Source organism: Schistosoma haematobium, chromosome 4 (assembly GCF_000699445.3).
Source record: "Schistosoma haematobium chromosome 4, whole genome shotgun sequence".
Lineage (NCBI taxonomy): Eukaryota > Metazoa > Platyhelminthes > Trematoda > Strigeidida > Schistosomatidae > Schistosoma > Schistosoma haematobium.
In genome coordinates, this window is record NC_067199.1 from 1309545 (window position 1) to 1328537 (window position 18993).

Here is an 18993-nt window from a genome sequence, read left to right on the forward strand (position 1 = left end):
ATCTGACCAGCATAAGGTGAACTAATGATAAGTAGAATCTATAATCAAGTATGGATACAGACAAGCTAAGGTCATAACAGACATCAATAGGTAAACTATTGAGAATTAAGGAAGACTGAACAGCTATCTTGTGTTAAGTCGAAGATTCAGTAACAGTGTATATACGAAATCATGTATAATGACTGACATTAATCCTTCAATTCCCGAGGTAAACTCAAAATCTTCAGATTACTGAGCTGAAATCTTGTGATTTACATTCACAACTCCAGTTGGTACATAATATATTGTTAGGTGACTTCAATAATTCCTCAAAAAGGTTTGCGAAAGTAAATTAACACTTGTTGAATGTTTGAGTTTAACTGATGTAACATCCATGAAACTTTGTGCTATCAACTGATAGTTTCGATTATCAGACTGCTTCAAACTCATACTTGTGTTATGACTGTTTGTTTTCGATCGTTTTTATTATTAAATTTAAGTGTATACTATGTGTTTCCTGAGTCGTCAGCTGATTTTTTTCTCCAGTTCTTTTCTCTTCTATATTATCTCATCTAGTTCTCCTCATATTCTTCTAACAACTACCTAAGGCTAAACATTCTAATCATACATATAACACTATTGAATTTATTCTAGAATCCGTAAATTTCATTGTTCTCACTTCGTTTGATTTTTCTATAAACAAGACTAATTACATTAGATATTTCATTTCAGTTTACTAGTTTCTAATTAGACATAACATACAAAGTAAATAAGAAGAAAAATTAGGATTTCTGATGTTTCGTGACTCAGTGTAAGCTACTTCTTCAGAGAATAAATAAATAAATAATCAAATCAAAATTAATCCAAATTTTAATAGTACAACGGACCAATAAAAGAATATTAGGTGCGATCAGTAAAAAAAAAAGAGGTCTAAACAAGTCAATGTCATTTCATTTCAGTCAAGGTGGTTCATAAGCGACATGTATGCAAATGTGTATGTATATATGTACACCGTTAAGGATGTAAACTGTGTGACTTCAGTGGTAAGAAAGGATAGAGTTTAATTTGTAAGATAATAGTGTGAAATGTAAATGATATTAAACATGGTAGCTTGGATAGATAGTTCAAGACCTTCTTTTCTGTTGAGAGCAATAGAATTAAGCATTATATGGAACACTTCAGCTGCTCTCCCCTTCTTTGTAATTGGAAAAGCCTTTTTGCAATATTTTGATATTTTTAAAATCTATTTGGTGGTCGTTGAAATTGGCATCAACTGCTATTGCCGATTTAATTTGAAGTTGATCCAATTCTACAGGATTGTTAGGAGGTTTCTTTGTGTGCCTAATATGTTCTTTGATTCTAGTCAACATTTCTCGAGATGACTCTCTAATATAGAAGGCATTACAATCGATACAACCTAATTTGTAGACGTGGTTCTGTGTGGACATGAAAGGGATTTTTTCTTTTAAGCAAACTAAAGTATTTTGAAGTGTGTTCGTTGTTTTGTAATATACTTTAATTTTGTGTTGTTTTAAGATTCTTTGGAGTTCTTCTGTTGTGCCATGACGTTATGGTAAAACTGCAGTACCAATCCATGGTATTATTATTATTATAACGCACTAAACCGTCTTGTTTTAATATACTTCTAATAATCTTCATAGCATACAGAGTTACATACAGAGTACATAGTAACTATGAGTATTTTCAAAATGTTATTATTGATTAATAAATTGATTGTATCTTTATATGATCTACTTATTGGACAATAGATTAATTTCATCATATACTTTCCCCTATCTTCTCATTTGATCTTATTATAATAAGATAATAATAGAGGTAGTTCATGCGTTGATGATGTATATTTCGGTAATATATACATATGGAATACAATTTACAGAGTTCACTAATTAGAAATTTATTCCAGTTCATGACAAACATTTATGTTGAACAGACGTCGATTTCACTACTGTAATTATTTGACTAAATGGCTATCATGAATCCGACTTGGAGATGATAGTTTACCTGTCACATGATATACCGTCAATAGTATGATATGTCCCTCTTTAAATGTAGACTTATTATCTGTCTAGGATTGTTAAATTGTATAAACGATTTGTTTGAATTAAGATTCAATGATATTATGTCAGTAATCCTTAAATACAACACAGGGAACACCAATTCAATTACACTTGATGGAGAAACTATGGAAGAGGTGGGAAGTTTCACTTATCTGGATAGCATCATCAATAAACGAGGAGGATATGATGCAGACGTAAAGGCAAGGATTAGAAAAGTAAGGGTAGCATTTGTACAACTGGAGAACATATGGGACTCAAAACAACTGTCTGCAAGCCAATACCAAAGTCGCAATCCACAATACGAATGTCAAGACAGTTCTACTGTACAGAGCTGAAACTTTCAGAACTATGACAACCATCGTGAAAGAGGTACAAGTATTTATTTACAATTGCCTACGTAAAATACTGAATGTCCATTGACCGCATACCATCAACAAAAATCTACTGTGGGAGTGAACAAACTAGCTTCCAAATGAAGAGGATATTATGAAAAGACGTTGGAAGTGGATAGGATATACATTACGGAAATCATAAAATTGCATCACGAGGCAAGCGCTAACATGGAATCCTGAAAAGAAACGGTAAAGAGGAAGACCAAAGAAGGCTCTGCGTCGAGGATTGGAAGCAGACATCTGAAGAATGAATAACAACTGAAAACAACTGGAAAGATTTGCGCAGGACAAAGTTGGATAGCGAACGGTTGTGAGCGGTTTATGTTCCTCCATGAGGGTTAAAATGCGTAAGTAAAAAAATGTCAACAATTACAAGTGTAAATTTTGTAACTATTAAACTTGTATAAAGTGTATGTAACTTTGTATATTTTATTATTTTTATTATCAGAATGAGGGTCTGTGGAACTTATATTAATTTAATGGTAAACTTCTTGGGACGATTTAAGCTAGACCACCATGGAAAACTTGGAAACGCTGGACGGCCGTTTCGTCCCATTATGGAACTCCTCAGCAGTGCACATCTACAATCCCGCCTCGCAAGATTCGAACCCAGGACCTATCAGTCTAGCGCAAGAGAACATTATTCTTACCTATATAGATTGTACAAAAAACTGATTATACTCTACTGAACATTCAGAGTTTGAACATTATCACCATTATGTAAATTTCAAAATGTCAATAATATCAATCGTAATAATAAAAGCTTTTTTTTAATACGTTAAATTTTGTGATAGTGAAGAATCTTCAGCATCGGTTATTCAATATTGCAATACATTTCTGGAATGTCAATTCATCTAGACAAGTGATCAGATTGAAATTTCATTAGTAGAATTCAATGAACAATAATGATTAGATGAATATGATATTGGTTACTACATAATGATTAGTTAGTAATATCCTATAGATTTGTACCAAATAGTAAGATATAATTCATGATAGATCTGAATTTCTCTGGTACTTCCAGGTTTTCCATGATGGTCCAGGTTCAATTGCCTTGTGAATTTAATTATTAAAGAGTTTATTTTGTATGATTTCACAAAAAATATATAATTGTTTTGTGTAGTAAAACTGTGACTAATATGGTTGCGCAATGTTGTGGATTGGTTGAGGTTAGACATCGACACCATTGGATGCCGGATCAATGGTCGAGTGGGTCAAGCGTTCGCGTGCGAGACTGAATGTCCTGGGTTCGAATCTCGCGAGCGGAGTCATGGATGCTCACTACTGAGGAGTTCCACAATGGGATGAAACGGCTGTCCAGTGCTTCCAGGTTTTCAATGATGGTCTAATATCAATCGATTCATGATCTTAATCAAAAACTTAATAATCTCCACAACCTTATACTGATGTGACTAATATGTTCAATTCACATCCAATGAAGGAATAAACAAGAGTTTAAATGAACCAATCATTTAACTTACTTTATTTCATGTTAAAGAGAGTAAGAATGAAAATTGATGCAGAATAATAAATGGACTCATTACGTTAGATACTTATGAGCTACTTACAGTCGATCAGATTTTAAGATCAATATTATTACAGATATTGACATCTTGATAGTAATTACGAAGGTGATTGGAGATGAATCGATAATTATTATGATGTAGGATATAGATCAGACATCTGATCATTATCATTTAGGCATATTTCAGAAGATTAGAGTTTGATTATTTTTTATTAATGATCATGATAGACCTCAGTGTATCGATTTGATATCCTGTGTCGATACATTGTTCTATGGATGCAAACAGAAGGAGTAATAAATCTTTCTTTGCGCTGATAACATTACAACCCCCCTCTTCTTTATTTATTACGTCATTCATTATTTCAACTCTTTCTGAAGTTTAAAATTACATCATCATTACATCATCTTTCTTCATTATCATTAATTTATCTTCAGTTACTTCATTACATAATCATCTAATGTTTGTTAACTTCATGAGTTCTATTCATTATTTCAATGTTCTGGAAGTTTCCCTCCCAAACTTTATTCATTTATCCGAAACAAACAATTTTTAATGACCCTAATGAACACTATTGGAATCTTTACTACATTATAATACACATAGATTCATCTCTAATCACCTTCGTATTTGTTATAAAGAGGTCAATATCTGTAATAGGGATACTATCCCTAACTCGGGGTCTGAAAAATGAAAATTTCGCAAATACGATAAAAATGATCTTGGTGGTCTTGTAATAGTATTCCGACACGAGGCAATGGGTTTTAGGCGTTCTTGAAGCTCTAATACTTCAAGCTAGTATATTTCGTTTACTACCCTACATATGTGTTGTATGTAGTATAAGCTATACGGTTATGTAGAGCTGAAGGTCTCGTATGAAACTGGAGGTTCGCCATTGATCTTTTGGATGGTTTCGCCGACTGTTCATGCACAAAATTGGTTTGCTGGTTAACTGATTTCATTCATACTGGTAGTCGCTTTTCAGTGTTATTAAGGGCCATTGTCATTAGGACATTGGAAGGCATGTCGCCATTGCAAACATGTAATGAGTTTGACTGTCATGTAAGCGGAATTGGTCAACTTGTTCATGCTGTGCAGAATTGATTCACTCGATTATTGATCGGAATAATTATACATGTGACGTGAATGTGTATATGAATGGTGCAAATGGTCCACCAGGGTGTTTGATACTTGTGTGGTTGCGCCACAAGATTTAGCTGTATTATGCAGATTGTAGCGTTAAAGCCTATATAGTGTCTAGTTATCCTGTGAAGCGGGATTGAGCTATACTACTCGGGTTATAAAGTTTAAGCCTGGATGGTGTCTGGTTCTCCTGAAAACCAATGTAAAATTACCTTGGCCCACAAGGGTACACATTATATAACTAACTGTGAATATCTGTAATAACATTGAGTTCAAAATCTGATCGACTGTAAGCAACTGATGAGGACCTAACGAAATAAAATGAATCCATTTATTATTCTGCACCAATCTTCGTTCTTGCTCTCTATTAATGATACTAAAGGGAACTATGTACATGAAGTGTTTTTCCATGTGTTATAATTCTCATGTAAATTTAATAACAAGTCATTCAACAATCTACATAACAACAACATTTTGAATTAATGAAGTAAACTACTTAAGACAGATACCTACAAGTTTATTTATCATGTTTTAAGTGTTAAGTATTGCTCAATGTATAAGAACTAGGTAGTTGAATTAACCTCAGTAGGTTAAAACACTATGTGATATGATCCACTAGTGTTCTAAGTACATGTATGTGTGTATGATTATGTCATATGATTAAACTGTAATGTTCAGGTTATACAAGGTGAATATAATATCTAGTTCCATTGTAAATCAGTGTAATGATTATGTAACCAAATATTGAATCTATACATAATTTAAAATCTACTACTATGTATTATAGAATTATGAAATAAGGAGAAAGTAGATTTGACGCAAACTTGTTATAAATGGAAGAAAAAGTCAGTCATAATTAACATAGAAATTAGTATGAACATATATCGTTTGATAAGACAAGAAACAAAGTGTATGACAAGTGAAATGTATCTAAGTCCTTGACAAATCATTCTGCAGTTGGGTCACTAAATATTGAACAGTTCAACGATCTCTGGCAAGATCAAGCACAATCAATACACATCAGTTAATCGTACGCCATGGAATGAACCATGAGATAGTGGTCACACTTTCGCTTGTACCTATTCTAACTAGTATATTTCTGTAATAAGATCCTTTGTGTTATACGATCTTCAAAGCAGCAGTAGTACCTTGATACCACGAAGGGGTGAACCACGTTAGGTGCTGACCGCCATGTAAATTCGATGCTAGCTCTTCGTGACACTAATCCTGCCTAACTTGAGAAGGCCCCCAATAATTCGTCATAGATCATCTAAGTTAATGATTTACAAAAGGAAAGGAAATGATAAGACAGCGAAAAGAAGAAAAAGGTACTTGAATTGTATTGGTAACCTGTATGATTAGTGCTATGTCTTTATACCCAATCAATTATATCACGTGATACGACAGTCAATCAGAGATACCGACTTATACGACCAGACTAATGATGCATAAACTAATACGAACAGCGTAGAGTCCTTATTAGACCACCGAAACAACAGCCTTCCTCCTAATCCAGCCAGTTTATTCCAGGACATCAATATCAACCTCTACGATACGATTTATACAATTCAAACATACTTGGTTTATGTATAAACCAAACAGATCACATCATACCATAAAATAGAAAATAACGATTATACAAGATCAAGCCAAAAGTGTCTGTGATTGTGAAAGACTGTAATTAATAAACTGAGTATCATTTAAGAATAGTAAATCATCTAACAGTAATCAAAAGGTCAAATAAAAGCTTATAATAAGAGGAATATAGATTTTCATAATCTGTTTACTTAACAATTATACAATAAGCATATATATAATATGGTATTAACCATAATTTAACCTTCGCTTGCATAATAACAATTAGGCTGTTAGTAAAGTAGCAATTATATTTTCCTTCCGTCTAGGACTGATCATTTGAGAGGATATTCGAACAAAGTTCAAAAACCGAGACCAAATCATCTACGTCTGGAGTTTTTTTCCTCGCAGCGAGTAGTGAATTACTGGAATTCTCTACCAGAACATGTAATATCAGCACATTCTGTTGATATATTCAAAACGAGATTGGACCTTCAAAGTGTTACAAACTGCAAAGATTAATATAGATTGATAGACCTCCTATTCTTATTACTGAAGACTGAAAACTATATTGTTTAGTTCGACTATTGATTAATTCACTTCTGTCGCTTGTAGGACTAGTGGGCTATTTACCAAATGATACAGAGACCAATGAATAACGTTCAAGACCTAAATGTTTACTATATTTCGGGTTACACCTAGCTTAATGTCCAATTAAAAAACAAAGAGAACGAATCAATCATCTATTATACTCTATTTAATCATGATATCAAAACTCATAAAATTATATAACTGAAATCCTAGACTTTATAGCAGCACAATAAGTAGATTATAATTTAATGGGGGTTTTGTGGAGATTGTAGTAATTTAATAATTGAACTCATGAGTCAATTGAAGCTAGACCACCATGGAAAACCTTGAAGCAGTGGACGGCTGTTTCATTCTCGTATGAGACTCCTCAGCAGTGCGCATTCACGATCGCTCCCCGCGAGATTCGACGGATAAGTCCTGGGTTCAAATCTCGCGGGGCGGGATCGTAGACGTTCATTGCTGAGGAGTCCCACAATAAGACGAAATAGCTGTCCAGTGTTTCCGGGTTTTCCATGATAGTCTAGCTTCAATTGACTCATGATCTCAACTATTGAAATAAAATATTAAATGTAAAATGATGAAATTGTATTGTCCGCTTACATTTGGGATGTATGTTACTTGACTTTAAATTAATAAATAGATTTGGAAAAAAAGATTATCGAAAAGTTAAACATACATCAACGGATATATGTATATTTATTGATTACAGTATTAGGAAAGGGATAAGTACTAAGTTAATTTAACTATGAACACCCTGTATATATGTTTGTTAATAAAGAATGCGAATAGGTCGATCTATAGAGGTGTGTGTAAAGAAAGTATTTGTCTGTGTGTAAATATATATATATATATATATATATATATATATATATATATATATGCATTCCTCTAGCTTTGTAGCCACTTAATAAAATAAAAACCTAATAAGAGATATATAGGTAGAGCCAGAAAGTTTCACTTAGATTATATCATAGGAATGTAGTTGAAGTTTAGACAAGATGGTGGTTGGAGGTAGTTAATAGTAAACCCTGGATCCGGGTTTCGTGCTACTTGGAACTCGTCAGCAAGGTGTACCTGTAATCTTAAGGGAACCGGTGCTCCCTGACGGATTCGATCCATGTTGACTACCTCCAACCACCATCTTATCTTAACATAGTGCACACAATGTTAAGTCACCTAGACTAGTGGCCATATTGCAACTTGGTCGATAGCAGTCGATCTGCACTAAGAAGGACTTGACGCACATGACATTGATCACCACCCTGTGATCAATCAAATGTAGTTGAAGTTTATTTACAGTTTAAATAATTTACTCTGTCAAATCTAATCAAATGAATTCAATTAGCATTTCCATTTAGTCATATTTAAAACCAACATTAACAATCCATTGAATAAGATGAAGGGATTTTGGAAACCTATTTACCATCTCCAATCCAAGTCATTAGACAATAGAGCACCGACTTATCTTTTGGACATGAAGTTTCGAGTCAGTAATCCTATTTGGCGCTTACTTACGCCTGTTACTCCTCGTGGAAGAGCATAAGCCGCTCACCAGCATTCTCCATCCAACCCTGTCCTGGGCAATCCTCTCTAGCTCCTTCCAGTTGTTATTCATCTTTTTCATATCTGCTTCTATTTTCCGACGTAATGCATTCTTTGGCCTTCTTCTTTTTCGCTTCCCTTCAGAATTCCAAGTTAGGGCTTGTCTCATGATGCTCCCTAATTGTTTCTATTTTATGAAAAAAGTTCTGAATATAAATTTATTTTGACTGCGCCAAACAGGAACTCGGCTTTCCTATTTATATTCAGAACTTTTTTTCATAAAATAGAAACAATTAGGGAGCAACTTCGCTACTTGTTTCCTTAACCGGCTTCTTCATAACTCCTCTATTACTCTTGCACTTAAGAATTATTTACTTACTAAACTGGCTTTTTAGTATTACATAACTTTTAGTGACTAATGCGTCACAGTATTACTCAAACATCTTAGTTTTTGTTGGTCTGTGATAAGGTTATTTCTTGAAGAATGTGTACAGTAAATGACGGATGTTAATTGAAACGTTCACAAATACTGGAATCAATAGATAATATACGGGATAAAAACTGAATTATGCTGATAAGTGTAAACTAACTGGTTGAGGCCTATGAGATCAGTGGTTGGTGTTGGGTGACATGGATTAGAATCAGTCACCTCCACGGACCAATTCATCCCACATCTCAGGTTTTAATGTTATTTCATAAATACTTTCTGAATTACTTTGTTTCTTACAAATGCTGATATTACTGATATTTTGACTTCTTTGTTACTCATCTTGCTAATTTCATGCTAGGGTGTTGAGATGGGAAAATGGGGGTGATACATATTTGTCCCAGGCTTTATACGCCGGTTGTGATTAATTGATATCTTCGATCTAGAATTGAATAGCTAAATAACCAGGAACTATTCTCGACGATTTATGATGATAAGTATTTAGGGTTATGCAGAAGTGAAGAGTCTTAAACCATAGGTAAAACGGTTTTCTAGATTTCAACTATGTCTTGCTGTATACTAGCCCGTAACTGAAGTAATTTTCGAAGTTGAAAAGACTATTTGATGTAGCTACACTAAAATTATACTTGGAAAAACTAACTTAACCACTGAAATAGTCACTTTAACTCGAATACAGGATGGTTAGCTTTCCCAAACATAGTCTTAATCATTCAGAAATTACCTTCCATCATGTGACGGCAAGGCTATCTACTATCTCCATTTCTATTTAATTTCATCATGGAGGTCCACTTATTGGCTTAGAATACGCAGATGATATAGTCCTGTTTGGTGAAGACGCTGATAAAATACAGAGTCTTTTGGTAGCACTGAGCAACAATGCCAGAATGTTTGGAATGCGCTTCTCCTACTCTAAATGTAAGTTATTGCTTCAGGACTGGTCTGCGTCAACACCTGAACTAGGGATAGGGAGTGAAGTAGTCGAACGTGTAGACAACTCCACATATTTTAGGAGTCTGATCAGCCCTAATGGTTTGGTGTCTGACGAAATCTCAGCACAGATTCAAAAAGCTCGCTTGGCTTTTGCCGACTTACGTCACCCATAGTAAGGACGAGATATCCATCTATCAATAAAAAGACGAGTATACGGCGCGGCAGTCCGTTCTGTTCTACTTTACGGCTACGAAACGTGGTTATTAAGGGTAGACGATACTCGCAAGTTACTATTACCTGATCACAAATGTCACAGAAATATTGCCGTCTGCCGGGATCACGGGGTAAGTAATAGTGAGGTTAGGCGCAGAGTATTAGGGAATGATGGTGAACCAGTTGACGAGGTTGTGAATCGTCGACTGAGATGGTTGGGCCGCGTGTTACGTATGCCTGAACACCGATTACCACGACGTGCAATGCTGACTAGTGTTGGGAATGGTCGGAAGTTAGGGGAGGCCAAACCAAAACGTGACACTAGTCCACAAAGTCACCAACTTCTAGTCTGAGCCGTGTTGGTAGATGCAGACTACCTGGTTGGGGTCCGCGTGACTCATAGCCAATGGTTGGAGACTCTGAGTGACATGGCTCACAATCGCTTAGTGGTACACCCTTTATCTTCCCTTAAACTGAGATTAATATCGCTTCGTATCTTATTCTACCAACTAATTCTTTCTTCCTATATTATGTATATTTATGCACAATCTTTCTTTTATATATTACTACCATTGAAGAAACTACTTTATGAATTTAGAGTTTATCTTGTTGTGTTGATGAGGTGTGGCAACTTGGACCAATGCATATATGTGCCTCGTCCTACGTTGTAGCTGACTCTGTTCATTTGACCTTAAAATTACAACTGGGGATTCGCACGCGTAATTTCACAGAAGTAATAAGAATGATTAAGGGTAGAGAAACCTTTGAAGTAATAAAAGCATAATTGCTGTTAGAGTAGGAAAAGATATCCCAGGCAATATCATCGACCGAAAACCATATCGTCAAAGTTTTTTGGCTGGCAGTTCCTACTATGTTAGGAACTGTCAACACTAACTCATACGATTCAGATTAAAAAAACAATTATTTCACGGACCACCGGTATAATCCGATGTAGCCATCACAAGGCTTACATGATATTATTTTTATTCCAGCCGATGAGGAACAATGAGGGACGAGTTGGTTTGAATAACTTGAGTCCGATCTGATCCAGCCAATAATAGTTCAAAACTTAACCAAATTTAATCACGTCATCACCTAACCTTACCGTTACTCATTAGATGGTTACCTAATATATCACATATGCTACTGTATCTGTATACTTAGAGTCATAGAAAAGCTTAAATATGTTGCGCAGTAGAAAAGGTGGAAACGAGTACACTTAGATTCATCAGTGAACTGCTTTACGCAAAACATGCGCATAAAAAAGTGATTGAAAACATGAGTTGACAAAGCTGAGATTGCAGTAAATTATTACGAATATATATTCATTGTGAAATGATATCAGCCAGGTCACATATCAGTCATAAGCGAACACGTGAACGTACTAACGCCTACATATTTAAAGTTACGAAAAGAGACACATCAATTCTGTACGGAAAAACAACAGAATCTGTCATATACGCATATAATCACATGAATAGGAGATTGACATAATAATAGTGATAAGATCTAAACTGGTCTAGAGAAAAAAACAAGGAAAAGCACAGAATACACAGTTATCAACAGTTTTTTTGATTTTAGGGATTTGTGCTGCTAACCAGATACAAATGCATTGGGTAATTCTTTGTGCAAATAAATAAAACATAGATAAAGGGTTTACAATTAAGAGAAGGCAGAGATAGAGTAGATAGGTCTTTACAAATTCATAAAGTTAATTGAGTAACGGAAAAGAAGAGGACATGAGAGGAAGAATAGACAAGAACGAAAGTAAACGACGACCCACTATTCTCAAACAACCACCTGTTCAAAAAGAACAGCCTTTTACTTTATGACATATGTGTTACCTTTGTGTACTGTCATGAAATAAAGGACTGATCTTTTTGAACAAGTAGTTATTTGAAAATAGAAAATTGTTCATTTTTCACTGCACTGTAATTATGTTGATAAGAGACTTAAACTGTCGGTTGGATGGGATAATGAAGCCTTCGATGCAGCGGAAACAGCGACAGGATTAACCACAGACTCTACACCATTTGGAGATAGAATGGATTTTTTACGAACTGCAGGTACACTGTCAGGAGTAGCCATAGTTTCCCCCGTCGATTCATGAAGAATAGCTTCTTCTGTTTGAGGAGGGAGTACATGCTTTTGCTGTTGCAAAATCTTTGCTCTTGCCATATTATAGTCTCCAGAATCAAAGTATTTATGCTGTATAAAATATTATTTAAACAAAAACAAAAACGCAAACTAGTTATAACGTCATTGCATTAATAAAACAATGATATTTATATCATTATTCATTACCGATACTACTGAAAAAAAACAGATGCTGCAAACAGACCCCAGGAGAACGGTTCATAAAATCTCACAGAAGCAAAATGTCACAAATGAATTACTTTTAAGTTATTTGATGGAACCCAACAACTAAGTATAGGCTCGTGTGTTGAACTTTGGGACTGGAAGAAATGAGACACATGGAGAGCTTTAAACTGAAACCGATTGGTGAGTAGAGCTAAACGCCTACACCAAGTTACCTGCATATGTTGGGTAACCACCTGATATGAACAGAGAAACAAGAAGCCTTGACGAACTACGGAAGCTATTTTTCGGGGACGTTATTTAACTTTAATTTAAAGTTTGAAAGAACAGTAACATTTATTTTTGTCTATTATACAGATCATAAGCTTTCGTTTGATGTATGATTCACTGTCATAGCCCTTTTTAATGCAAAGCTATTGTAATTTTGTACTCTATTTTTCTACGCTAATCTCTAGTTTTGGACATAATTGTATTTTTCTAAATGTTGTGCGTTGTTATCTGGTTAGTCATCTATATATTCATGCATCATTTTACACTGATCTGAAATCTGTAACGAGATTGGAATTGGGAATAAATCAAGTGGTGTTCCAGTTGACTCCTTTCTCAGTCGTGTGCTTAGCAGCCAGTCAGGCCATAGAATAGTTTTCGTCTCTCTACCCCAACAAGTTAGACTAACTTCGAATACACGCATACTAGCCTCAAGATTAAGGCGGTCAGACTATTGCGTCAAGGTGCAAATGGGCCCCAGTATCCTGTGGGAACAAATGGCGCATGAACCAATTTTCGGTCACCGGCTACCATGGGACTGCATCTCCTTACGATCACAGCCCACACACAAATTTGACAAGATGACAATAATTACTGAGAATACTATTCTTGCTCCATTTAAAATTCAGACAACTCACATCCATGTGATAACATTCATTTCTATTTTTTATGTACGACGTCACTTATCTACTTCTATTCTCACTTTGTGTATCCTTATTTTATAACTTATACAGTTGCTCGCCTATGGTGGAAATTCGACTCTGTCTAAACGATCTCAAGTCTGCCTGGTCGAAAGTTGAATGTCTCCACCGAATACGAATACTGAAAGTCTTTCTGAAACCAAATACTCCATTGAAACTGGCTGCCTTCAACGTTCGCACACTTATGCAGGTTGGACAACAGATAGGGCTGGCTATGTCTGTAGAAAGTCTTAATATCGATGTTTGCTGTCTATCCGAGGCCCGTATTCAAGACTCTGGTGTAGTACTACAAATTCGCTCTCCATCTGTCGCTTAGAAAAGCTTGTTTATGTGCGCTTATCCGGGGACCCTGTGGCATCTTCGTCTGGTCTTGCTGGCGTTGGTGTCGCACTAAGCGCTAGAGCTGAGGCAGCACTAATCGATTGGGTCCCCATTAATAGTCGGTTATGTGCTGTTAGATTAGAGAGTTCCATCAAAGTGAGAAATCGGCGTGAGAAACGATGTCTTTTCGTCATCTCTGCCTATGCTCCGACAGATTGCAGCCCGGATGCAATCAAGGATGAGTTTTACCACAAGCTATCTGTTCTTCTCCAGAAAGTGCGTTCGACAGACATTGTAGTACTAGCCGGAGACTTGAATGCTCAGGTCGGGCGTCTAGGCCGAGAAGAGAGTCGTTTAGGTGACCGATGGGGACTTGTTGGTCGCAGGACAGATAACGGGGATCGTCTACTGCAACTGTGCACAGACCATAACCTGTTTCTGGCTAGCACTAACTTTCGGCACAGTCATCGCCGATGTGCCACCTGGCGTCCTCCCTCTGCATCTCAAGCCTGGACTCATTGATCACATCGCGATCAGCTACCGCTGGCGTGGTTGTGTACAAGACTGCCGCTCCTTTTGGAGTACCTATCTGGACTCTGGTCTGCGCTAATCTTACCTTACTTTTCAGTGGACAATGAAGTGATCGTCACCATAGGATTGATGTCAGCTAATTGGTTGCAACTTCTGTTGCAAGTAAGTATCGATCCGAGCTAGCTTCTAGGCTAGCTACCATTCCACTGAAAAGTATAGATGAGCATTGGTCGCAATTGAATGACGCCGTGAAAATGGAGGGTACAGTCAGTTGTGGGTTCACGAAACGTCCCGCTTATAAGCACTGGGTTTCTTCAGGCTCCTTACAACTCATTGAAGCCCGTCAGTCTACTCCAGGTGACCGTGAGTTGGACCACAAACGAAGGATGTTACGTAAGGAAATTGGGCAAAGCTTGCGTAAGGACCGAGAATCCTTGTGGTCGGAGCGTGCTAATGAACTGGAAGCAGCAGCTGCATCTGGTAACTGCCGGAAGCTTTTCCAACCCATCCGGGCCACTGGCAGCAAAAAGTCTGGTGTGAGTGAAACAATCTGCGACGATGATGGGATGCCAATCACTAACATCGGGGGATTCGTTTAGTTCCAATTGCGTCCAAGCTATTGGCTTCTGTTGAACTGCCCTTCGAAAAATTCTGCCCATCGTCCAAGACGTCGATGGATGTTAGTGATTGGCATCACATCATCGTCGCAGATTGTTTCACTCACACCAGACTTTTTGCTGCCAGTGGCCCGGATGGGTTGGAAAAGCTTCCGGCAGTTACCAGATGCAGCTGCTGCTTCCAGTTCATTAGCACGCTCCGACCACAAGGATTCTCGGTCCTTACGCAAGCTTTGCCCAATTTCCTTACGTAACATCCTTCGTTTGTGGTCCAACTCACGGTCACCTGGAGTAGACTGACGGGCTTCAATGAGTTGTAAGGAGCCTGAAGAAACCCAGTGCTTATAAGCGGGACGTTTCGTGAACCCACAACTGACTGTACCCTCCATTTTCACGGCGTCATTCAATTGCGACCAATGCTCATCTATACTTTTCAGTGGAATGGTAGCTAGCCTAGAAGCTAGCTCGGATCGATACTTACTTGCAACAGAAGTTGCAACCAATTAGCTGACATCAATCCTATGGTGACGATCACTTCATTGTCCACTGAAAAGTAAGGTAAGATTAGCGCAGACCAGAGTCCAGATAGGTACTCCAAAAGGAGCGGCAGTCTTGTACACAACCACGCCAGCGGTAGCTGATCGCGATGTGATCAATGAGTCCAGGCTTGAGATGCAGAGGGAGGACGCCAGGTGGCACATCGGCGATGACTGTGCCGAAAGTTAGTGCTAGCCAGAAACAGGTTATGGTCTGTGCACAGTTGCAGTAGACGATCCCCGTTATCTGTCCTGCGACCAACAAGTCCCCATCGGTCACCTAAACGACTCTCTTCTCGGCCTAGACGCCCGACCTGAGCATTCAAGTCTCCGGCTAGTACTACAATGTCTGTCGAACGCACTTTCTGGAGAAGAACAGATAGCTTGTGGTAAAACTCATCCTTGATTGCATCCGGGCTGCAATCTGTCGGAGCATAGGCAGAGATGACGAAAAGACATCGTTTCTCACGCCGATTTCTCACTTTGATGGAACTCTCTAATCTAACAGCACATAACCGACTATTAATGGGGACCCAATCGATTAGTGCTGCCTCAGCTCTAGCGCTTAGTGCGACACCAACGCCAGCAAGACCAGACGAAGATGCCACAGGGTCCCCGGATAAGCGCACATAAACAAGCTTTTCTAAGCGACAGATGGAGAGCGAATTTGTAGTACTACACCAGAGTCTTGAATACGGGCCTCGGATAGACAGCAAACATCGATATTAAGACTTTCTAAAGACATAGCCAGCCCTATCTGTTGTCCAACCTGCATAAGTGTGCGAACGTTGAAGGCAGCCAGTTTCAATGGAGTATTTGGTTTCAGAAAGACTTTCAGTATTCGTATTCGGTGGAGACATTCAACTTTCGACCAGGCAGACTTGAGATCGTTTAGACAGAGTCGAATTTCCACCATAGGCGAGCAACTGTATAAGTTATAAAATAAGGATACACAAAGTGAGAATAGAAGTAGATAAGTGACGTCGTACATAAAAAATAGAAATGAATGTTATCACATGGATGTGAGTTGTCTGAATTTTAAATGGAGCAAGAATAGTATTCTCAGTAATTATTGTCATCTTGTCAAATTTGTGTGTGGGCTGTGATCGTAAGGAGATGCAGTCCCATGGTAGCCGGTGACCGAAAATTGGTTCATGCGCCATTTGTTCCCACAGGATACTGGAGCCCATGTGCAACATTAGTTTGCATCTAACCAATTGTCGTTTAATTCCTTTATACGCTTCAAATTTTGGTGACTGCACTTCGAGTTATCAAACTGGTAGGATATCACTGTTACATAGTTTTAACCAACATATTGGAGCTAGTTCACAAAACGATGTCTCGTCAAGTCATGAACTGTCCTCTGATTTCGTTTGGTGGACTGTTATACTGAGATTTAGAGCTCAGTTAACATAGATATCTTGATGATATTATAATTTATGGAGGACCCTTGAGCAACGCTAAAATGACCTTAAAAATGTCCACCTACTAACTAGGACTAAATGAGGGTAATAGACCAGTGCGAGGAATTAGAATTATGATTTACAAATGATGGTTAGGAACTAGATTTAAGGTTTTCATTACGAACTGACACCAGCTGTAATGTCAAAATAGTATTTAGCCAAATGAGTGGATGAATTTCATGCTAAAACCCAAGACATATCTTAAATCTCATGGTTCGTCAATACATTTTAGTCTCTCTGATATCTTGGTACTAAAATTCCCATGCTTAGCAAGAATAAGGCACTTAAAGAGATCTGGTGGGATGGTTTGTTATTTTAGGCATGGATAGGATGCAACTGAGTGTTAGATAGACGCTCATGGAAAACTAAGTCTAGAGAAATAAACTATTTGGAGTAGCGAGAAACTTACCTCTAGTCAATTCATTGTTTGGACTAACTCATCAATTATCAGTTAGCAAACATGGTGCCTTACAAAGACCAGATACTAAAGGGAGGAGACAAAATGTTGGTTCTAAGTCCTGATAATTATCCACTGTATAAGTTGTTGATATGAAACAATCCAAACATGACATCTATAGTATATGACTGGTCCCACATACTAATTTTGAGGAGTTTCCAATATCCTAAACAGCTACTTACATAGTAAACTGTTAAAAAATAACAAAATAAACAAGTTGCTTACCCCACGATTCAATCGCTTTTGCAATAACAGGGAGCCAACACCTTGTTTGTTGAGACCTGGATATTTTGCCTTGATTTTGCTTTCAAGCTCCTCGTCAACCGATGAAGTTATATTCTAGCATAAACTGAATGACAACCAAACTAAACGTACTACATTAAGAGCCGGAGAACCGTCCTCCATCTGAAACCTTCTAAACAGACCACTTGACTAGCCGCCGGATAATTTAACTCAAAAGAACTGCAACAGAAAATAAACTAACAATGTTTCAATTTTCATTCTCAGTTTCAAATGTTTATGAAAGGAATGGGAGAATCATTTGATCTGCTGAATTTCTTGTCTGTTAGAAGTGGATTGCCAATTTTTCTAAGTAGAGAATAAGATATAAGAAAACAAGTCAAATTTTAAAAAACACTTTCGTATAATGATTCACAACTTGATTATATATGACCGAAATCACCCTCAGAGTAGATCGTCAGATGAAGTGCGAACAAGTAGTATTTCGTGTCAGGTTTGAAGGTACATTGTGTTTTGGGATAGTGTGTGAGGAAATCTGGACAAAAAACGGGAAAGTAAAAAATGAACTGACTTAGTGACCCCATAGAGTTACTTACATTTAATAATGAAAACAGCCAATACATATTGAAAATATCACAGGCGTAAGATTTGGACAGTTTAACAGTCTAAACCAGAAGTTAGTAGAATAAGATCTCGAATGAGTTACAGTGGTTTGTATCATATTGAGTCCCTAAATTGTATCGCGTTTTTGCCTAAAAGACTCGGGGTAATTCCAAAACCGAACCATTCTTGAGGAGTTACATTTCGTGGTAAATACATGCTACATATTAAAATAACAGTGACCATAATGACCCAGTTAGTCTTAACACATATAATCAGCTGGATTGATTCAGTTAGTTTAGTTGATGTGACTTTCCTAAAGCCCTTTAGATAGCCACTATAGCGAACTAGCTTTTGTCTAACTCTTTCTACGACGAAATACATCATTCCTATCACTGATGATCGTTTGATCTCTCGTTTGTCTTTTAGGTACAGTATTTGAATGATTTTGTGACCAGTGTAGTCTGATTCTGCCTGATTAACACACTTTTGTTCAAAAAACAACCTTATCAAACTTCCCGTTTGGA

The 18993-nt window shown here is 37.1% G+C and overlaps 1 protein-coding gene across 1 annotated transcript; it reads right to left on the bottom strand.

The window, feature by feature from the left end:
• Positions 1-9579: 9579 nt before the first annotated feature.
• MS3_00007176 (uncharacterized protein) lies at positions 9580-18415 on the bottom strand. The gene is made up of 3 exons (XM_051215430.1): positions 18002-18415; positions 17852-17965; positions 9580-12622 (listed from the first exon to the last, which is right to left on the bottom strand). Exons 1-3 carry the CDS (start codon positions 18029-18031, stop codon positions 12350-12352), a joined length of 417 nt encoding a protein of 138 aa, XP_051065932.1. The 5' UTR covers positions 18032-18415; the 3' UTR covers positions 9580-12349.
• Positions 18416-18993: the final 578 nt, after the last annotated feature.